Here is a 23,253-nt window from a genome sequence, read left to right as displayed (position 1 = left end):
GATATCACCAAAGATTAGAAATATAATCATCTAGAGGAAATGCGAGTAGTATGGCTCAATGTGAATGTCCAAGAATCTCTACAGCAGATACACTTGTGTTTGGGGTAAGTACAACTTGAACTAAATTCAGGGTCATGTACTACTTCAATTTAATTAGGAATATTCTTGGGTCTGGAAAGGATAAGATTTGGTTACGTCAACTGGGTAAAACTTGTTGTGTGTTTTTTTTTTTTAAATGTTGACTTTCTTCTACAAATTTTGAATGCTCTCATGCCCCTTCATAAACTAGTACCTGTTAGGTATAAGCACACTGACCAAACTCACATACACAGAGCAATAGACAAAATCCAAAGTAGGAATTTAAAAAACAGTGGGGTTTTTTTTAACTGTAAAAGAGATCTATTGCTGATCTCTTTTAAGTACTGTATTGATGTCTATGCAGTACAATGATTATTAATCTGTTTCTTAATCTGTACACAGAGAGTTTTTCTAGCTCTCATACAAAAATACCAAGGAACTGTGGAGATCATGCTCTTTCACATATGAAGGGGGAAAAACTTTCCCACTGAATGTGAACTTTTTTTGAATTTGGCTACTGTGTAGACCAATTGTTTAAGTCTTCCACCTGGCCATTCAGCAGGGGTTTTTAACCTCTTTGGAGTCACAGGCCCCTTAGACATAGGAAGAGAAGCTCTGAATCTTCTCAGACTCACATACATATCATAACCCTTTGGCCAAATGGATATTTCATAGTTTCATATAGAACAATTACCAATCATATAAAAGGAGACACTATTTTTCAAGCCCAGTCACTCCTTTTAATAATTGTAAAGTCTTGTAGAATCTATGTTCTTGATACTGAGGCGCTTCCATATGAGGAGTTTCATGGGTGTCTGCTCTGCACTGGGCACCACATCAGAGGCTGATGACAACAGCAAGGCAACGAAAGTCCAGGCCCTGGAGAATTTTGTGATTTAGTAGAGGATTTTCTCCCCATCAAATCCAAAGAAACTCCAAAGAATAGTACCATTCTTCCAAATTTGGTGCAGAAGAAATCTTACATTCTAAATCTATAGAAATGCTTGATTATTACCCCCAACAGTGGTCTTTCTATACTAAAAAACCCCACTTCTCTAAAATATATTTTTAATATCAGCCAATTGCATTTACATGTTTCATAAACAAATTGCTTTACATAGAACTAAAACTATTAAAGTTAAAACATATAGCTTTTTTATTAAAGTTTATATGAAAATGAAAATCTCTCTGAAATTTTTAAAGGGTAATTTAAAATGTGATTCAGAAAATGAAATATCAGTTTATATATACATTCAGAAATAAACTTACTGGGGTATATTTACTGAGATTATAATTATATTCTTACAAATTAAAGTTGAGTAATAATTCTCTAACCCTAACCCTAACTCATCCCCATTCAATAGGAAGACCTTGTATAAGCAAGTCTACTTTGTGTATTCTTTGTATCTCTGTGTACCTAATCCCAGCATGCTTGTGCAAAAGATCCATATCAAGTATTTCTTGAAAGAAAAGAGATCAACCTTTATAAGATCCAAAAAGTGATTCATTGGTGAATCACTACCTGACTCCAAATAGATTAGTAATCACATTTTGTCACATGTTATTACTTGGTAGAAAAGGAGAATAGCCAGTAATAGAGGCAGGTTGTCTTTCTTATGAAAGAATTGGCCAAAATTATTAAGGAACAACAATTAGGTTCTCCAAGTATGGGGGTTCCTATTTGGTAAGCCTCAGTACTTCTTGGTGAGGATCTTCTTCTTGTGTGAACCAATCCAAGAAATACATGGTCAAGTGTATTACTATTTTACTTTCATCTTTTATAAAAGTGTTAAATGTTTCTTATAGTTAACAGTTATTGGAACTGTGTTATAAATTACATGATTTCAGTACTAATAGCATTCTCTTCTCACAGGCTATCCAGATTTTGATTGGCACCTTTCATATTTTCATGTGGTATTTCCTACGGGTTTTGTATATGGGGCAGATTAAAGGAGTCTTTGGGACATATGAACCTATAACTTACAAAACAGGATCTGCTTTATGGGGAATTTTTGTGAGTAGAATACATTTATATGATTTAATCATTCAATAAAGAATATGCATGTCTCTAATCGAAGATAGGGAGCAGTTTCTAAACAGAGGTTACAGAAGAATTATTTAACGACACCCCAGGATGATGATTCATTCAAAATCAAATTCTGTTTTTCAACAAATATTTTTTGAGCACTATTAATTTTCCAGTGGTGTTACAAGAGATGTGGATACAGGAGTCAATACACAATGACAACCATAGGTTAGAGTGTCCTTAGATACATGAAAAACAAAGAATTTCAACTGTGATATCCATCAGCATGGTTAATTTTCATATTTAAGGTCATTACATTAGCTTCCTCACAGAGTAAGTCTATACTCATACATTGTCTAAATTTGCCATTATCTGCATTCTTCTGTGGATTTTGCATAGTCATAATGCAGTAGAAAAATCTGGAGAGCCTGGCATCCTAGAAACCAAGTAAACAAAAAAACAATAAGGAAAGATAAACTATATTAAATTCTATTATGTTATCAGATAAGACAAGGGCTAATCATTGGACTTAGCAATATGAAGGCCCATAGTAAACTTCGTAAGTAGTTTCAGTGGAATAGTGGGGCACAAGCTTCCCTGGAGTTGATTTAAATAATAGTGGGAAAAAGGAATTATTGACAATAAACAGAGACAACTCCTTTAAGGACTTTGGTGTAATGTGGTATAGTGAAATGAGGTGGTAGCTGGGGAAGTTTTGGGTCAAGAGAGGGTTTGCTTATTTGTTTCAGTAAGTTGTAAGTATTATGTCTTTTATTGAGGAAACTGAATCAGAAGAGAAAATTGATGATATGAGATAAATGATGGGAGAGAAGAATCATTAGAATTATGTACTTGTGTAGGCAAGAGATGATGAATTTTAATACATGAATAGCTCAGAGCACAGGCAGCTCATCTTTAGCAGTGGTTCTCAACTAGACTTGATTTTGCCCCTCGGAGGACATATGGTAATGTCTGGAGACAATTTTGGTTTTCACAGCTGGGGATGTGCATCTAGTAGGCAGAGACCATGGATGTCAATAAATTTCCTACAATGCTTAGGACAGTTCCCACAACAAAGAATTATCCATCTTTAATGTAAATAGTGTCAAGGTAGGTAACAGGAGGAAAAGGTAGAGGAAGAGAGAGAGAGGAGAAAAATTTTGGTAAGTATGTAGATGGGTTGTTAGGAGGTTTGTGGAACTTTTCTTCCAATGGCCTCAAATATCTTGGTGAATTAGAAAGCAAGGCCATGAGCTGAGAGTGCAAATGGGAGAGTGGATTGGTTGGTAGAGAAGGGAGGAGAGGACATGAATTAGTCATGCAGGAAAAGTGAGAGAGTGTATGTATTGTGGAAAATTGGTTTGACTTCCATGCAGCAGTAAGGGGCTCACTTAAGCTTATGATAAGATCGGCCAAGAAGGTTGTATTTCTTTCTCAGGCCATGACTGGTTGCATGGGTACAGGCATGCAGTAAGAGGAACTGCATTTAATCAGGATTTTGGTCTAAGTATGCAGCTCTGATTAAACAAGAAAGGTACAGAGGAGTTGAGAGTGTATATAAGTGAATGTTTGCAGAGGTTGACCTTGGAATTTAAGAGAGTGACAGAGGGAATGTAACAGGGAGGTGAGTGAAGGGCTCAAATTATAGATCTAGATGGGGTGAAAGGATCGTTAGAGCTGCAGAACTACAGGGCATGAGCTAAAATGATAGAAGTTGGTGGTCAGAGTGGGATACTTGAAACTGAGATTTGTAAGATCACTTATTGGTAGAAACAAGGACAAGAGAATGCATAGGAGAATGAGTGACTGAAATAGGATGGAGTTAAAGGACTGAGGGACATAAATTCAAGGAACCACAAGCCCAGAGTATTAGAAGGATTATATATGTATATGTTAAAAATAGCAAGGATTACGATATGTTAGAGTTAAAGGCAAGATTAAAATTACCTACAAAGAAGAGAGTGACCAAGGAGTCAACACATGACTTTAATGAGGAGGGATGGTGGGTGATAGAATTGATGACATTTGATTCAAAGCTAGAGGACAGAGAATGGTTGGAAATAGCAATAAGAGGCAAGGAGACCACTTACTCCATGCTTACAACCAATGGTCTAAACCTTGCCACAGGGGTGTCCGACCTTTTGGCATCTTTGGGCCCCACTGGAAGAAGAAGAGTTGTCTTGGGCCACACATTAAATACACAAACACTAACGAGAACTGATGAGCAATAAAAAGGTTTTCAGTAAATTTATGATTTTGTGTTGGGCCAGATTCATAGCCGCCCTGAGCCATACGCGGCCCATGGGCCACAGGTCAGACACCCCTGGAAGGGCTGTTGGAGATAAGATGGCCACTACCTGACAGGGCGTTATCCAAAGCAGTGGCCTCTAAAGGATGCGTTGCCTTTCCACACTCACAGGTGTCAGAGTACTGCACTGGAAAACAATAGGAAAAAAGTAGTGAAATCCAGACAAAGGATTCATATCCCTCAGCGTTTAATCATTCATATATTAAAAATAGCATATTCAGTTCCTGGAATAAATTATCTAAAAATTCTATGCAATTTAATCCAATGCAAAACTTCTTAGGTCATAAACTTTGAAAGGTATTTTGCAAAGCACATCGTTTGGTAATTTAAATTAGAGAGCACTTCAGTTTAAAATTCAAAAGATATTTTCAGTTTCTACTCTGAATTAGCCCTTACCCTCACTATGTATGTCCTTGGAAATCTCAACTTTTGTTACAGAATGAAGTGCTGAGTGTGTAGATTTAAGTTATCCTTGAGGGGTTTGTAAGCTTCAGAGTTGGCCTTTCTATGTATGGTGTATAGTATGAATCCTATTTTTCCACAAATTAAAACAAAACAAATAAGACAAAAAGAATATTTGGTCTTCCCACCTTCAGAAAATGTGGCATCACTTTATACTTCAAGGAAACAGACAAAGTAGCCTGTTGTGAAATAATGGAACTGTTTTTGAAAACAAGGACAAAAATATGAATAGCAGCCATTACCTTCCTAGTATCATAGTATCTAGTATCATAGAGATATATTTTGTACAAACACAATTTGAAATAGACTCATGGGCCACCTTTTTCACATCTGGATATGTATACAGCAATTATAATGAGTGGCACCATTTCACAAGGAAGGACGGCATTAGAAGTAGTAATTGGATGAGTTCAGAAAGCATGCGCAGATTTGGTCCCTTATTCAGGACCACTTATTCAGGACAAAGTTATCTTTGTTATATATAACAACCTGAATTCTGCGCACTGTCCCTTATATATTTCTGTTATTAGTGACCCTACTATTGCCTTTCAGTCCATTACTATATGTCTTGATACCTTCAACTAAAACTCTTTTTTATATTTTGCTACTCTTAGTATTATAAAAATAATTGACTTAGAAGCAGTTGTTAAAAGTACAATTTAAGTTGATGAGCATTATTAATGAATATTTATAAATAAATGTTTTTATATCCAGTTTATCATTTCAGGAGTCTTCTTAATTAAAATAGCAAGGCATCCAACTCCACAACTGGTAAGTTGAAATGTTCAGGATATCCTAGAAATCGTTTGTCACAAAGCTAAATAGGTTTTATGAAAAGACAGTGAGTATCTAAACAATAAAGGAACCTATCCTACCTATAAAATAAATGAAGAATTAAGTGAAAATCCAAAAGCACGTAATTAAATGTAGAGAAACACACTATATTAGTTAGAATCACGCTATGTAAAGATTTTTTAAATTTATATGTAGAGGTTTTTTTGGTTTGGTATTCTACTTCCTTTTAAGACTGTGTAAACTTTTACTATTTGAAAAATGTAATAGGACCTAATACCTTTATATACAAACATAATACTGCTATAAAACACCATTTTCCTAACTATCCAGTTTGGAAACAGGATTGTATCTTGTAATAAAATGGAGGATATGTCCAGAATAAAGATCTGTCTATAGTATCAGTGGAAAGTTATTGGGAAGAGAAAATCTTAAACAGTACCTCATAAATTAATTCATCTTATCTCATAATTGTACAGATAAAAAGGTTGTATATAATTGTAAAGATATCCAAAGGTACTGATGGATTTTTCTTAAAGAATTAAAACCTAGCATTAAAAATCATTGATTCCTATTTGGCTTATTTCTACAAGTAGTCCTTTTCCATCTTTTTCTTCTATTTTTCTTTTTGCAGCAGAACTCCTTTTGTTCATCTTATAAAGTTTCTTCCAACTGACTCAGAAGATTGTAAAATACATTTTTTAAGCCCAAATGAAAGATTTATGCTTATTGGTGTGAGGATATTTTAGTGCTTTCTCCAAATTAACTGGGTCTATATAAACCAGAAAAATATTTTATTCTAATGACAAGCATACCAACACTTCTAAAGCCTCAGAAACTAGATCAAAGTTTTAACTAGACAATTTTTTTAGCACACTGTCTAACCAAAGTTATAATTTTGATTATAATATTCTGATTATAATAAATTTACCCTATATCTTCTTTTTAGGTTACATGTGCTTTGGTCCTGGCCATCTCCTGCATAATGATTACACTTGTTGGAATAGCGTTGACTATATTTGAGTTGTCTAGGTTTGGTTCTGTGTCATATAGAAATTATGGACAAGCGGTAAGTCACCAATTCTATAGGAACATCTCAATTTCAAAATAATTATTTTCAGAGGTTTAGAAGGCTTAGGAGGTAAAATAAGGATTTTATTGGCCCTCACAAAACTCTCTGATTCAATAGTAAGCTCTTGGTTGAAAATTCTAACTCAAAAATAATTTTAATATGATTTTTTGTAAATATTTCTAGAATATTTGAGTTCTTGACATATCCAATTAAAATAAAGCAAGTAAATAATTTGAAGGCCTTGGGTGGTAAATGTACCTGCACTTGGCATGGGATCACTGATGCTTGTTTTAAAGAAATTAAAGTATAATTTTAGGCCTTAAAACCATCCCCATAATCGACAAAAGAATTCTGCTATTGATGCATATAGTTGGAATTGTAGGTGCCTAGTAATTTCTGGTTTAATATATAGCATTTCATGCACAACTTAATTTTATATCTCACATGAATTTTGCTTTAAGTCCTTAAAGGCTGTGTAAATGTGAATATCTTTACTGATATCATAATAGATTTTTTCCCAATTATGTTGGCTTTAAATTTAGAATCACAGGTTATTAGTGCCGCAATACTTATAAAATCTTCCATGTAAAATCATAACAGATTGGAGTGGAGTTCATCTTTATTACTGAACAACAGAGCAAAACAAATAACGATTTGAAAGTTTTAATTCAAATATAATTCTAAGGATCCCAAAATGCCAATTCAAAAGAACCTATGCACCCCAATGTTCATAGCAGCACAATTGGCAATAGCCAAGTGTTGGAAGCAACCTAAATGCCCATCAGTAGATGAATGGATCAAAAAATTATGGTACATTTACACAATGGAATACTACGCAGCAGAAAGAAAAAAAGAAGTACTAAACTTCACGACAGCATGGATGGAACTAGAGAGCATTATGCTAAGCGAAATAAGCCAGGGGGCAAAAGACAAATACCATATGATCTCACCTATATAAGTGGAACCTAACCAACAATACAAAGATGCAAGGAAAATAAGACCAGCGACTCTGAAAGGAAAAGAAACCAACAGAGACAAGAGGGAAGGAGGAAGCGGGAGCGGGGGAAAAGGAAGGGAAGGGGAAAGTGAAGGAACATAGAGCAAGGACTCATGGACATTCACTAATGTTGAGGATACATTGTTGAGGAAGAGTTGAGGGAGGGAGGGGGTAAAGGAAAGTGGTGGGGGGAAGGCAGAGGCAAATGTATTTGAAAAAATAAATAAATAAAATTTAAAAAATACAAAAGAAAAAAATATAATTCTAATGAGTAGAAGAGTCATTGCAGATGAGGGATATACTTCCTGCTCCCTCCATATACCACTCCATAGGAGCATCAGTGGAAGGAATCCAAGCATGGAGATGAGAGAGGATACAATAATATCCCAAAATAGATTGTATGTGATGAATGACGTGTTGATTTAAATAAGCATGCATCAGATTTTCCCTATAAATTGTAAGAAAATTCCCCCCTTGTCCTGGAAATTCAATATACAAATCTTTAATTCTAATTTTGGGGCCAAAGATAGGGAGGGGAATTAAGTATAGAGTTATTTCAAGTTATTTTAGTTTACCATTTTTATTCATAAGCTTGTAATCATCAGTTTGAGATAAGGTGGCATAACTGCCAAGACCTACCTCTTGCAAATATTATTACAAAGCCCTGCAGACTGTATTTACCTGACTTGAACTAAGTATTAATGATTAGTTTCAGAACACACATTTTAGGTTTATTTGCTGTGATTAGTTACACAAAATAAACTTGTATGTTAGGCTTACATCTTTTACTTTAGAGTCATTATAGAATTATATACCTACATTTACTAAAGCAGCCAGCATTGTAAAAGATTTTCTATATGCCAGTCTTTCTAACAAACAAGTGGCTTGACTAAATCCACAAACTCATCAAACTATCAGTGTTCGCAGGTAGGTTCAGCTAACCCCAATAGTGTATGCCTCAAAATATACTCCTCATAGAGAAAAATAATAGTATAAATCTAGAACCAGATTGCCTTTATTCAAACACCATCTTCAGTACTCACTGTAGGTGACCCCCTTGGACAAGTTTCTTAAGTTCCTTGTTCCTTAGTTTCTTTATGTGTAAATGGAGAAAATATGAACACAATCTATTAGCTAACTGCTTTGTCTGTCTCCCAAACTCTAGTATTCTTGTTCTAATGGCCAGCTTGACTTTTCTACTTGGATATGTTTCTAGCATCATCATCTCAAACTCAACAGATATAAAATGGAAAATATTTACCTCCTCAAAAGTACTATGCTGCAAAACTCCCTTATTTCAATCTCCTAGGCTCAAATTTTTCTGTAACCTCTGACCCTTCTCTTTCCACTGTCTTCCCAATTAGCAACTATTGTTTATTTCTTACTTAAATTTTTATTAATTAAGACTCTCTTGCTTGTGACAGGAATACAACCCAAAGTGACGTAAGTAAAAAAGGGTTATTTACTGACTTAAGCTGGATTTAGAAGCTTAAATTATGTGTCCAAAACTCAGTCACTCTCTCTATTGTTTTCCTATTTGAACTTCTTTGGCAAATGTCATGCCACTTTCAGGGAGAGAGTTTGAGAATAACACTAATATATAAATGAAGGAATATGAGCAGAATGACTTTTAATAATCTTGTCTGCTAAGAAGTCACAAGTGCTAAGTGCTTTAGTCACAAGTACTTTTGAGCTAAAAAATATTATGATCATGTTTCTGCCAACAAAATTAAATGAGAATTCTTCACCTGGCCATTTCAAATCCTCTACAGTCTTTACTTTATCTTGCCTTATTATACATAAGTGAACACTATTACTTGAGTTAAACTTATTTTATCATTTTCTCAAACATGTCATATTCATTCTTGCATTCAGTTTTTTGCTAACATTATCAAACCACAGATCATGTGATATATTTTAGCTTTATTGTTGGTCCTTCTTTATGCCTCCATTTCTTAATCATTTTGTCACACTTCTAATTTATGCTATTAAATTCTTTCTGGAACAAGAAAGGTTACAAAGAAACAAGTAAATTAAAGCTGCCTAGATTGTTGCTTTCCCACTTCCCTTTTCTCACTCCTACTCATTTCAAAGGTCCTACCCCTTATGAAGCCCTCCTAGATATGAATGACTTAGGGTAGATCTCCTGTCCCCTATAGTTATTGAGCAAGTCTCTATCCATTTTGGTATATTTAACTTTATCCTATGTTACCTAATACTATCTTTTTGTCTTTCCTACTTGGATATAAACCTTGAGAAAACAGGAATATTTTGTCATTTCATTCTTTCCCTCTAATTCCTACCACTTGATAGTTTATTCCATATAAAATGTATTAAATAAATCCAATAGAAAAGACAAAAGAAGGAACCAAAGAGTTATGATATTATTCTTTTTAGGTCTGAATATAATATTTGTCTTTCCATAGCCAGTACAAAAACTACATTTATTTTTGGGATTAGTACCATTATCATTTACCCTGATATATATCAATAGTTGAAAGTATCTTTCAGATGGCAACAGAAGGGGTCTTCTTTATCTGTCCCAGCAATCACAGTCACCTTGTGCTTCCCAGGGAAATGTCATTCTTTGAATTCTTAAATGACTTGTCTTCCCCTAGGATATTACAGGAATTTTTTTTGTGATTTTTATTATTACCACATGTGTAAATTTAAGAAAGTTTATAATTAATAATAGCTGTTGTAATACCTGAGGATTGTTTGATAAAATCTCTTGGTAGCCATCTTATCATTGGAGACAGGAAAATCAAATCTTCCTGACTGAAGAGTTTGGATAGCGAGCTGTTCTAGGGACTCTGTAGTGAAGAGAATAATGAAAATGAAAAATTGTAAGAAGTGAGACAGAATGGGGAGCAATGAAGATCAAGATTGGGAGCTGCAGACAATGAATCAGGGGAATGAAAGCTAGGAAAAGTGGAGTAGAAGGCAAAGGAGTAGAAATTCCTGGGAAAAGCAAATAGTGAAAGAGACTTATTTATTCTTCCTATTTTCCTCTCGTACTAGGAGCTCCTTCCCTGAACATAGTTGCTCTTACTAAAATAATAATGCAAGATTTCTCCTTATTTTCTGGTTTCAGAGACTTGGGAGGGAAGTTTCCCGGATTTTGCTATTCTCTTACCACTTGGAATTAGTTCTTGTATTGACATACTCCATCTTTGGCTGTGTTGATTTGGTAAGTGTTTATCTATTATGTGGCATATCAAGAGATGTTGATTTTAGTAGACACATTCTATGAGGAGATGAAGTGCACTGATACAATATGTTTAGAACTACTAAAAATGGAATATGTGATATTTCCTTTTTAATTTTTTCTTTACCTTATTGTTTATAAAATTACAAAAGGAATACTTGAAACAAATAAAACAGTAAAAAATTAAAGTAAAAAGTTATTGTTTTCTTAATGTAATCTTTGTAATACCCACACATGCAAATCTGCACAAAAAAACACAGATACACACATACATGCAGAGTTTTCTTTGTTACTAATTGTGTTATCATACACATACTGTTTAGTCACATGCATTTTTCTCAATTGTCATAAAAATCTTTTCATTATAAAACATATCAAAACAATGTCTTTTAATATCATCATCCTTTTCCTTAGATTTTATTTTAACATTCCTTTATTGCTACATATTTAGCTTTTTATAAACCATGATGCAGTATACATCTCAATATATATGACTTTGTATGTAAGACCAGTATTTCTGTAGGTAGTTGATTTCTATAAGTGTACAATTGACCTTGAACAACTCAGGGATTAAGGGATCTGACCCCCCACCATGAGTTGAAAACCTGCCTGTAACTTGACTCCCTTCTAAGAGCCTACTGTGGACCAGAAGTTTTACTGATACACAAACAATCAATTAACAGATATTTTATATGTTATATGTATTATATACTGTATTATTATACTAAAGTAAGCTAGAGAAAAAATATTATTAAGAAAATCGGACTTCAAGATGGTGGAGGAGTGAATGGAAGTCACAGTGACCTTCTCTCAGAACCAATCTGGAATTATAACTAAATTGTAGAGAAATCACCTGGAACAAACAACTGAACAGTAACGAGAGAGAAGCCTCATAACCTCAGACAGACAGCGGAATCGGCTTTAGCACAACCTAACTGGTAAGGAGAGCAGAAGAGACTCAAGAAGGTGGGCTGAGTGCCTATGGGTGGCAGCGCTAGAGGGATATTTAAATGACTGGTTGGATCCCCCTGAGAAGAGTGAGGTCTAAACCATAAGTAGGGATCTCCAGCCTACAGCACCAGGGCACAAAAGTACAAAGATAACAGCCTGCTGCAGAAACTGGCAGGGTTGCTCTCTGCCAGAGATGGGCAGCTGGAGATGCAAAGATCTGTTCAAAGGGCCAAACACATGAATTTTTGTTTGCAGCCTGGGCTCTGGCAAAGGCGGGGACAGAATGGGCTGGAGGCACCAGAGGAGAGACTGGGGAAGGAAGCTTTAGGGAAAGAACTGAGAGAGTAACTGGTAGGATCCCGGTGCTGACTCCTCCCCCATATGGCAGTAGCCATCTTGCTCAGGCAGACCGCTCACCTGAGTGGCAGCAGCATAAGAGGACCCAAATAACCCTGTCCCCAGGAGGGACACTGCCCCACCCTGTAGTGCCTAAGCCTAGATTGGTCACTCTAGGCTTAATATAGATATATAGAGAGCCTATATATATCTAATATATATATCTAATATATATTGAGATGTATACTGCACTGAGTGCAGAGTGACTAGATTAAGAGCTGAAGGAGACAGCCACAGACAGTAGATTCCTGGAAGTCTTGAACAGGCTGCCTAAGGTCAGACAAGGTCAATAGCTGACTTCATCAGAGGCACATCCAGAAAGAAAAGAAAACAAAACAGCAGTTTCCTACCATAGAAGTTCACACCACAAAGTCAGGAAGTCAAGACAGGTCTATTTAAGAAGCAGAAGCAAAAAAGGAGAGTCTCACAAATAATGGGAAGACAAAGAAACACCCCCCAGTCAAAAGGAAAGGAGGAATCCACAGAAAGAGAACTACATGAAATAGAGGCAAGTAAACTATCAGATACTGAGTTCAAAACAATCATTCTAATGAAGCTCAGTGAGCTCAAAGAGAATAACCAAAAACTACAGGGAAACTACAAGGAACTTACTGCAAACTATATCACCATGAAAAAGGACATAGAAACTATCAATAAGAGACAAGAGGAAATGAAGAATACAATTTCTGAATTAAAGAACACAGTAGAAGGAATCAAAAGCAGTCTCAATGAAGCAGAGGATTGAATCAGTGAGCTGAAGGACAAGGTAGAAAAAAGTTCCCAGAAAGAGCAAGAAAATGAAAAAAGACTCAAAAGGAATGAAGAGGCTTTTAGGGAAATGCAGGACAACCTGAAAACTAATAATATCTGTATAATAGGGATGCCAGAAGGAGAAGAAGAAGAGGAAGGGACAGAGAACCTGTTTAAAAAAAAAATGATGGAAGAGTTCCCTAATTGGAAAAGTCACACAAGTCCAGGAAGCACAGAGGGTTCCATTCAAGAGGAACCCAGTGAGGCCCACTCTAAGACACATCATCATTAAAATGGCAAATATCAAAGACAAACAGAGAATCCTAAATGAAACAAGGGAGAAAGAGATAGTAACATATATGGGAGCCCTGGTATGGCTAGCAGCTGACTTCTCAACAGAAACGTTACAAGCCAGAAGGAAATGGCAAGAAATACTCCCAGTTGTGAAAAGCAAAGGCCTGCAACCAAGACTGCTCTACCCAGCAAGGCTCTCAATTAAAATAGAATGTGAAATAAGGAGTTTCCAAGACAAAAGAAGGCTAAAAGAATACACGTCCATGAGACCAGCACTGCAAGATATGCAAAAGGGACTGCTTTAAGAAGATGAAGAAAAAGAGTGAGAAAGAAATGATCACAGATACAAGGGGAAAAAAAGAATAAGCACCTATCAATAATAACTTTATATATAATTGGATTAAATGCTACAATCAAAAGACATAGGGTTGGGGGGGAGGGGAAAGTTGTAAGGGGTAGGAGGAGACAAATGTATTTGAAAAAATAAATTAATTTTCTTAGACCACAGGGCTTGAAACTAAAAACCAACCTCAAGGAAAAAATTCAAAAACATTCAAACTCATGGAGACTGAAAAGCATGCTATTAAGCAATGAATGGGTCAATAATGAGATCAAAGAAGAAATCAAGAAGTTTCTGGAAACAAGTGAAAATGAACACACAACAGTCCAAAACCTATGGGAAACAGAGAAGACAGTCCTGAGAGAGAAATTCATAAGATACAGGTCTACCTAAGAAAGATAGAAACATTTCAAATAAACGACCCAACCCTACATCTTCAAGAACTGGTGAAATACCAACAAACAAAGCCCAGAGTGAGTAGAAGAAAGGAAATAATCAAGATCAGAGCAGAACTGAATGACATAGGGACTAAAAGAACAATTCAAATGATCAACAAATCCAGGAGCTGGTTCTTTGAAAAGGTAAACAAAATTGACAATCCTTTAAGCAGACTCATCAAGAAGAAAAGGGAGAGGACCCAAATAAATAATATCAGAGATGAAAGAGGAGAAATAACAACGATACCACAGAAATACAAAATATTGTAATAAACTACTATGAACAATTACATGCCAAGAAATTTGAAAGCCTCAATTAAATGGACAAATTTCTAGAAAATATAACCATCCAACACTGAATGAAGAAGAAGCAGAAAGCCTGAACAGATTGAGAACAGCTGGTGAAATTGAAGCAGTAATAAAAAAAAACTCCTGGCACACAAAAGCCCTGGACCTATAGACTCTAATGTGACTCAGGTAGGACACTTTCATCTGCATTAAAAACCTGTTCAGGCAGGTATGCTTTCTTTTCATGACTTTCTTAATGGCTTCTTGGAATTCATCTTCCCCTTGGTCAGGAGAAGCTGCTTCTCCTGTTATCTCATTTTTTCTGTAAGCCAAACCTCTTTCTAAAACTATCAAATCTTCCTTTGCTGGTATTAAATTCTCTAGCTGTAGCTCCTTTACCTACTTTTTCTTTAAGTTGTCATATGATGACTTTGTTTTTTTCTTGAGTCACAGTAGAGTCTATACGTATGCATTTCTTAAAGCGATACAGCACCCACACAAAAGCTGCACTTTCAATATGAGGTAAAAAGTTATTTCACAAAAAATTCAAGGTTTTCATGCCTACTGTCATAGCTGCAGTGGCAGTGTCACAAATTTCCTTTTATTTTTATGTTTGGACTTGTTTATCTTGAAATGGTGGGCAACCGCAGCTGCAGACCTCAATCTATGAATGTATGGTACATATCAAGCAATTCAACTTTTTCTTGGAATGTCATGAATTTGCTTCTTGGGACTACTTCCAACATCATTAACATTGTATGGGTCCCATGATGTTATTCATAGTTTACAGTATCACACTAAATACAATGAAAAATATGTGACAACTGTGAGATCACTTTTTACTGCAATACTCAATATACTGGAGAGAAAAGGTCACATGGAGATGATTAGCATCACATGACATTCAAGCAGATACTTGGCAACACTTGAGCTCACCACGATGACACCAGGAGATGGCTACAAAATTATTACAATTGTGCAGTAGGTATTACAGTTAATTTTATACAGTTAGGATTTAATATGGCATCTTTTTGTTTGTTTACATTTCTTTCAACTGTGAATGGCTTAGCATATAGTCAGTGTAGGCATAAGTCATGATACACTTAAATGTTTTGTAATAACTTGTGTATAGTTTATGGGAGTAAATGATAAAATAGACTATTATCTACATATGTTTTATGCATTAATAACATACTTAACTTTTTCTTAATTTTTCAATGTTTCTACTCTACACAGTTCATCTGTGAGTTTTTTCAAATTATCTCGAATCTCTAAAATTTTTCCAATATATTAATTGAAAAGAATCTCCAGTTCAAACCTGTTTTGTTTAAGTGTCAACTGTAATTGCAAGTTTAATAACATCCTAAATTGCTGTAATAATTCACAGTACCACAAGAGTTTATGTGAATGATTTATTTTCTCATATCTTAAAAAGACTATATATCTATTCTTTCACAAATATTTATGGATAGCCTACTATATATATTAGGCATTGTAACAGGCACTAAGGATACAGTGATTAACAAGACAGCATTCCTATCCTCAGGGAGTTTGTATTCCAGTGTGGGGAAAGACAATAAACACACACATACACATGCACAGTAATTTTAGGAAATGGAAAAGTGTTATGAAGTAAAATAAAACATAGTAAAGAGATAAAGCAAAGATATTTTACACAGGATGGTAAGGGGAAAGCATTCTAAGCAAAGACTAACTGAAGTGCAGAAGTAACTACAAGACTACATGGAAAAACAGTCTTCTAAGAATAGGGATTGTGTGGGGCTTCCAGAATTGCTGAGTGAGGATATGGCAAGTGTCCCTAAAAAGAAATAATAAAACTGACAAGATTGTCAATAAACAATTTTTAACTATTCCGGGCATTTATCAAAGAATACAACAAATGAGAAATATTTAAGAAAATTTGCTGAACCTCAGTAAGAACAGTGAGTATCTGTGACATTTTAACTTGGTGCTGCTCTGAATTTTCCCAACCACCCTTCCCCCAAGGCTCCATTTTGCAGAAGTTTACCTGGGTGAGTCAGATTGTGAAGACCAGCAGTCTCACTCGTGGAAAGGGCTGATTTTATTTGTGGCAGAGCACAGGAATTTCCATGACCAGGTGTGTTATTATAACAGTAGAGATTACAGTGGCAAAAAAATCTGGAAGAAGCCAATATAACACCTAGCCTAATTGAGATCATAATACTTGTTAGGCCAAGAAGTTGACTGGCAACCAGTTAGAAACTTAAAGGGAGATTTTGAGAACAAGAGAACCAAAGTGGGCCTTGGTGATATCCTACTTAATCACCATGGTCTGGAAGATTATAGATGTACAGAGGGCTATGCATGCAGTAAGGAGACTGGAGAGGGTCCTAGTGAGCTAATTACACCTGGCTGAATAAGAGGCCTTGCAAAAACAGAATAAAAACTGGGCCAGTTTTACAGATGATTTAAACTTTGAATATATTTCTTAAGCTATACTTATTCATTGACAAAAGGTGGGCCCCACTGCAGGGGACAGACTCCACAATGTTAGTGTAGGCAAATCACAAAAGACAGCAGTAGCAACAACTCCTGGGGGAAGATGAAGCAATCAGAATCCAAAGTTGTTACAATATATTATCTAACGTATCTACTTTTAAACAACAATGAAATATGACATGCAAGGGATGGGAAATAATGACCCATACACTTGAAAAAATACCATCTTTGCAGGGGGGAAGGAAGACAAATATTGAACTTCACAAAGAAAGACTTCAAAGAACTAAAGGAAAATATGTTTAAAGAATTAACAGATGATAATTACTCATTAAATAAGAATATCAATGTCTATTACCTTGATTGTGGTGATGGTATCACAGTGTTTGCATGTGTCTGAATTTATCAAATCATACACATTAAATATGTGCAGTTCTTTGTATATCAATTATATCTCAATGGACCTGTTTCATTCTTAAAGTAAAATATAAATAAAAGAGACATAAATTATTAAAAAGAACCAAATGGAAATGCTGAAGTTAAAAAATAGATTTGCTGAAGTGAAAAATTTATTAGAGGGGCTCAAGAATAGATTCGAGCTGACAGAAGATAAAATTAGCAAACATGATAGGACAAGATAAATTTTCCAGGCTGAAGAACAAGGGAGAAAAGAACAAGAAAAATTTTAAAATCTCACAGATCTTTGGGACACCATCCAGTGTACCTACATATGCATAATGAGATCCCCGAAAAGGAGGGAAGAGAAAAATGGCAAAATTTCCCATAATCTTAATGAAAAATATTATTCTATACATTAAGAAGCTCAATAATCTCCAATTAAAATAAACACAAAGAGATTCACTCCTAGATACTTCAGAGCCAAACTGATAAAAAAAAAAAGAGAGAGAGAGAGAAAATTGTTAAAGCAAGAGAAAAATAATTCTTCATGTACAATGTAACCACACTAAGATTAACAGCTGATTTTTCATCAGACACAATGGAGGCCTGAAGGTAGTGGAATGGCATATTAAATTCTATCTATTAAAACTATCCTTCAGAAATGAAGGTGAAAAAAAGATATACATCGATGAAAAAAGACAGAGACTGTGTGGCTAGCAGAACTGCTTTTCAAGAAACTTTTTTAAAAAAAGTTCTTTAAACTGAAAGAAAGCAATACCAGATGGAACAAAAATATACATGAAGAAATAAAGAGCATCAGTAAAGGTAATTATGTAGATGGCTATAAAAAACAGTATAAGTATTTTTTGTGTGTGTGTTTTCTTAACTGATTTTAATGACTATTGCATAAATCGCACTGGGACCACCCAGGTAATCTTAAATAATCTCTTTATTTTAGGGTCATGTTATTATCCACCTTAATTCTATCTATTGCAACTATTCAGCTCTTGTAGTACAAAAGCAGCCATAGACCATGCATAAATGAACGGATATGCTTTTGTTCCAATAAAACTTTACCAAACAGGTGGTGGCCCAAATTTGGTCCAGATGACATAGTTTTCCAACCCCTGTATTAGAGATGTATTTTTTTCTCCTTTTTCTCAATGAAATTTTAAAAGAGTTAAGATTACAAAAGTAATAACTGTGACAATATTTTGTGTGTCTAGCATATGTAGGTATACTATACATGAAAATAATAACACAAAAGAAATGGGAAGGAATAGAGCTACATGAGAACAAAGTTTCTATATTTTAATAGAATTAATTAGCATTCATATGTAGCAGATTATGACAAATTAAGATGCATACTGTAAGCCCTCGACCAATGACTAAGAAAACTAAAAAAAAAATTGTAAAAATCAACAAAGAATTTAAGATGATACACAGAAAGTATTTAATTTAAAAAAACAGGGAAAGGAAGAACATAAATTATATGAGACATATAGAAAACAAATAGACATTATTAGACACAAATCTAATCATTTCAATAATAATATTAAAATAAAACTACAATAAAATATTAAGTACTTAACAGAATGACTAAGTTTCACAATATAGTTCTAAGTGATGGTAATGACTAGGTAAAGAAATGTCTCCCACATTCCCAGTTGGAATATAAATTATTGCAACAATTTTGAAAACCCTTTGCGCATTACTTACTAAAAGTTAAGATGTACATACCTTACCAGTTATTTCAGTCCTTAGTATACATCCAATAGAAATGTGTGCACATATACACATATTACCAAGATATTCTAGGAAATTTGTATATGCATTTTATATATATACTTTATAGTAGCCCCAAAGTGTAAACAATGTAAATGGATGTATGGTGAATATATTGAGGTATATTATGCTAATAAAATTCCACATAGTAATTACAATGAACTACACCTATATTTAACAGCACAGATAAATCTCATATATATGATGCTGAGTATAAGAAGTCAGACACAAAAGAATGCATAGTTTATGATTCTAGTCACATGAAGTTTGAAACCAGGCAAAACTAAACTATAATTTTTAGGGAAGGATACACGCTAGCTGGCAATTCTAGAAAGAAAAAGTCTTCTTTACCTAAAAGTCAAAATGACAGTTATTTTTGAAGGGTAGGAATAGGTAATAATTGTGAAATATCATGACAAGGTGACTTCTGGGATACTGGCAACTGTTCACATTAAGGAAGACCATGAATATTTTTTATTATAAAAGTCTAGAAGTAAACCAAAAGTTACCAGTAGCCTACAGGAATTAAGAGAGTGGTTGTGGTAGAGCTTGGACAGAATAAGGACAAATGGCACTTTAACATTTTATTCTATAAACATTAGGATTGCTTGTATCTTTTAAAAGCTAAGTATTTATTACATGTATGATTTTAAGAAATATGATTTAAAAGAAGTGATTTTTTTTTTTTCAGAATCGTGGTAATGAAGATGATCGTGCAACTGTTAGAGAGGAAGCTGGGAGGATTTCTTAAAAACCTTGGAAATGTGAGATTTTTCCTGGTGCCCAGACCTGATGTTGGCCCTAAAAATATCTCTGTATAATAAAGTTACTTCAAAACCCACAGATTTTGTGCAAAAGGAAATATAAGTTGGATTTTTTTTTCTTCTTAGTGTTCAAGAAATTTCTTTGCACATATTTTGTACGCCCCAAGTGGAAATATTTTTTCTATTTAAATCGGATATTCTTACAGGGAAGAATTTTTTTTCTAGGTACTCTGAAGAGCTTTCAACTCTCCCTAATGGAGTTTTTCTAAGACACCACAAACAAGGTCTGTGATTTTCTCTGGAGGTCAGGCTATGAAGACTTCACAGCATGATACTGTATGATTCTCAGGAAAACTTTAAATAATTTATGCCCCTACTTGTAAAGAATACATTTCACTTTTGGTTCTTCTACCTAAACTAGCTTCTACCTGAATAAAGGATGAATCAAAAGACATCCAATTCATAATCCCTTCATTGTTCTTGTCTGACTTATTAAAGTTTCTTCCTGCCCTGCTGTGGGGTCAATATATGGCTCTCCCACCACCTGTGAGAGGGCTGGCCAGGGGAATATGTATTGTTTTGGGAATGGATTGTAACTCCCTTTTTATCTCCTTTTGGGAGCGCTTCTTGTCCTGTGAGTGGCTCTTGACTTTTTTCTTTTGCACATACGCACTGAAGCAATGTAGCTCCGGGCCCCAGGTAAGTTTGTACAACCTTGAACCTGTGCTGCCTTTGTCTGGGATCCCTAATAACAAGCCTCAGACTGGAGGAGGTGCCATCTGTCTTGCACCAACCTACCACCAATGGTGCTGTCCCCTGTAATGTGAATAATAACTGGCATGTCTGCATCTGCTAGTTCTCTGGGTGGCTTTTTTTGAATATCATGAACATTTAAGCAGCTCCCTGGTTTGGAGCTCCTGAGCTACACCTGCAAATCTCTGCTGTCCTCCTTCCCTTTCATTCCCCCTTGCTTCTTATTTTTTTATTGTCATTTGGATCATCTGTTTAATTGCTTTTCAAAGAAAACAGGCTGATTTTCCGCAATGAGAATTTCCCAAGCATAAGTTCTGAATTCAGATTCACCCTCTTTTTTAACTGTTTCTATGGAACAGAAAGAACTACAGAAAGTCTTGCTCGGCAATGTTAATCATGAGAGTGAGTACATGCAGTTCTCTTTTAAATATGCTGCTGTTTTTCGTTTGTTTGTTTTCTGCCTTGTCTCTCAAGATGCTTCATCACTTGTTATCTTAATACTATAAATTAAGATTTCATGCTTCTCAGAATTTCAGTTCTTAGCTCATGTCTATCATTTCTCTACGTTGATTGTCTATTGTGCACCGGTGACTATATTAAATTATGGAGTATGAAAACTTTATAAGGTACCTCAGTGCAGAAAGTTTTTATTTTAGGGGAAGAAACAACCTAGGAACAAATCAAGACTATGCAGTGCAATACCTGTATTAAAAGAAGAATGAAAAACTTGAAGTAGCACAGAAAAGAAAATTATCTTTCTGTTAGGAAAAAGGAGGAATACAGCTTTATGAAGGATACAGCCTCTGAGCTGGGGATTAATCACTGTTTACCTGGTGGAATGAAATGTGGGAGGATGTTACAAATAGAACAATTAACTCAGCGAAGACATAAAGGTGAGAAAATCATAGTATAACTCATTAGGCAAAATGAATATATATAATTAAAACAATGACAGGAGTAAGTCAAGAGTGAAAGTTGGAGAGGTAGGTGGAGGCCAAATGATAAAGAAGTCAAATCATCAAATATTGATAACTAAATTATTGAACTATATCTTGTAGACAGTGGTTAACTGATGGAAGAGTTTTTAAGTAGGGAAACAATATGTTTGGATTTACATTTGAGAAAAATTTTGAACAAGGAGAAATGCATTAGACAGGGTGAATTTAGTAAAACTAGAGTGTGGAAGAGAGTCATGGATAGCTATTACAACGATTCAGACTAAGAAGTAAAAAAGTCTAAGTTTTAGTGTTGATTTATTAAACATAAGGTATAAGGGAAAAACCTAAAATAACTCCTCAGTTTCTAGTTTGGGTGACACTTGCATTGATACAAAATGTAGAAGATGCAGCAGGATTCAATGAAATAATAAATTCTGTTTTGGATAAGTGAAATTTGTGGTAACTATGAGACATTAATGTAGAGACGTCTGTTAGGCAGTTGAAAATACACATCTAGGGGTTGGAGAAAGTTTAGCTATGTATAGGGAGATTGATTGTGACTTTAATTAAAAATATGAGAGGATTTCCATTTCCAGCAATTAAGAATTTGGCTCTTGCAGCCCAAGTCTACTACAAAGAACAAAACAAAAGCAAGCCAAATTTTTAAAACACCATCTGTTTGAAGGTGTTGGAGATCTAGCATTTAGGGGAGATTGGATTTAAGCAGCCAAGAACGAGTTGAAACCAAGAGATGATTCAGCCCTTTCACATAGCTTTTCCCTCAGAAGCATTTTCTGAACCACAAACAGCTGAGAGGTTAAAAAGCTGAGAAGAGCTGCTAATATTCTTACAGAGTGTGAAGACAGTTGCTGGAGCTCAGGCTCACCAAACAATGAGACACTTCTAAATACCCAGGACTTTCAGTTGTGATGCCTAGAGGGGCTATATCCTACTAGCAAAGGTAAGCAAAAATGGGCCATTACTCTCATAAGACTGATGCTCAGACCCAAATCAGCTCAGTTACAGATTGTATTAAAGGGAGCTTCCCCAAATATAACATTCTACCAAAACAAAATAAATCATTTCAAGAAGAAGGTAACATTATCTCAGGCATCAAGTTATCACTATACTATTTCATACATAATGTCTGGGATTCAGTAAAAGTCAAATAAGAATTAAAATCCAAGAAAAACATAGGCCCATGATAGATACCATAATTATAAAATCTTAAATAAGATTTTAGTAGAAAAGTGAAAATTATAAAAGTCGAATGGAAATGAGAAATAACAGTGATAATTTTAAGGTCTATGTGAATGTAACAGCAATTAGGCATAAATGATGAGAAAAATCTGAGCTAGAAGAAAAAGCAGAAAGAAAAATCACACTGAAAAATTGACAAAATGATAGAAATGCAATGTAGATGGTGGACAGAGTAAGAGACATATGGTGCTAAAGAAAAGTTTTAATACCACGTGTTTGGATTTCGGAAGAAGAGACAAAAAAGCAATTAAGTAATATTTTAAAATAATGTTACCTGGGAATTTTCCTAACTTGATATAAATATAAGGAAATAAACATGTAAGTACATCATAGTAAAACTGCATAAAACCAGCCATAAGAGCAAAGTCTTAAACATAAACAAGGAGATTCCTTTTCATTTTGCTGATGTTTTCTTTAGCCATGCAGAAGCTTTTGAATTTGATGTAGTCCCATTTGTTTATTCTTTCCTTTATATAC

General features: G+C 34.8%; 1 protein-coding gene across 1 annotated transcript; it reads left to right on the top strand.

Annotated features, from left to right (window-relative positions):
- Positions 1 to 50: 50 nt before the first annotated feature.
- Positions 51 to 19,812, top strand: MS4A13 (membrane spanning 4-domains A13). Its single transcript, XM_054563700.1, has 6 exons — positions 51 to 104; positions 1,952 to 2,092; positions 5,589 to 5,645; positions 6,616 to 6,735; positions 10,830 to 10,925; positions 19,753 to 19,812. Exons 1-6 carry the CDS (start codon positions 51 to 53, stop codon positions 19,810 to 19,812), a joined length of 528 nt encoding a protein of 175 aa, XP_054419675.1.
- The last annotated feature ends 3,441 nt before the right edge of the window (positions 19,813 to 23,253 follow it).

Source organism: Pteronotus mesoamericanus, unplaced genomic scaffold (assembly GCF_021234165.1).
Source record: "Pteronotus mesoamericanus isolate MK-2021 breed Mesoamerican mustached bat unplaced genomic scaffold, CSHL_Meso_final scaffold_83, whole genome shotgun sequence".
Taxonomy (NCBI): Eukaryota; Metazoa; Chordata; class Mammalia; order Chiroptera; family Mormoopidae; genus Pteronotus; species Pteronotus mesoamericanus.
This window is presented reverse-complemented; position numbering and strand designations above follow the sequence as displayed.

Excerpts from the sequence above, each read along its gene's own strand:
- MS4A13 (XM_054563700.1), top strand. The coding sequence starts at position 51 with ATGGCTCAATGTGAATGTCCAAGAATCTCTACAGCAGATACACTTGTG. Across the intron at positions 105-1,951 it reads CAGATACACTTGTGTTTGGG|GCTATCCAGATTTTGATTGG; the intron begins GTAAGTACAACT and ends CTCTTCTCACAG. Across the intron at positions 2,093-5,588 it reads CTGCTTTATGGGGAATTTTT|TTTATCATTTCAGGAGTCTT; the intron begins GTGAGTAGAATA and ends TTTTATATCCAG.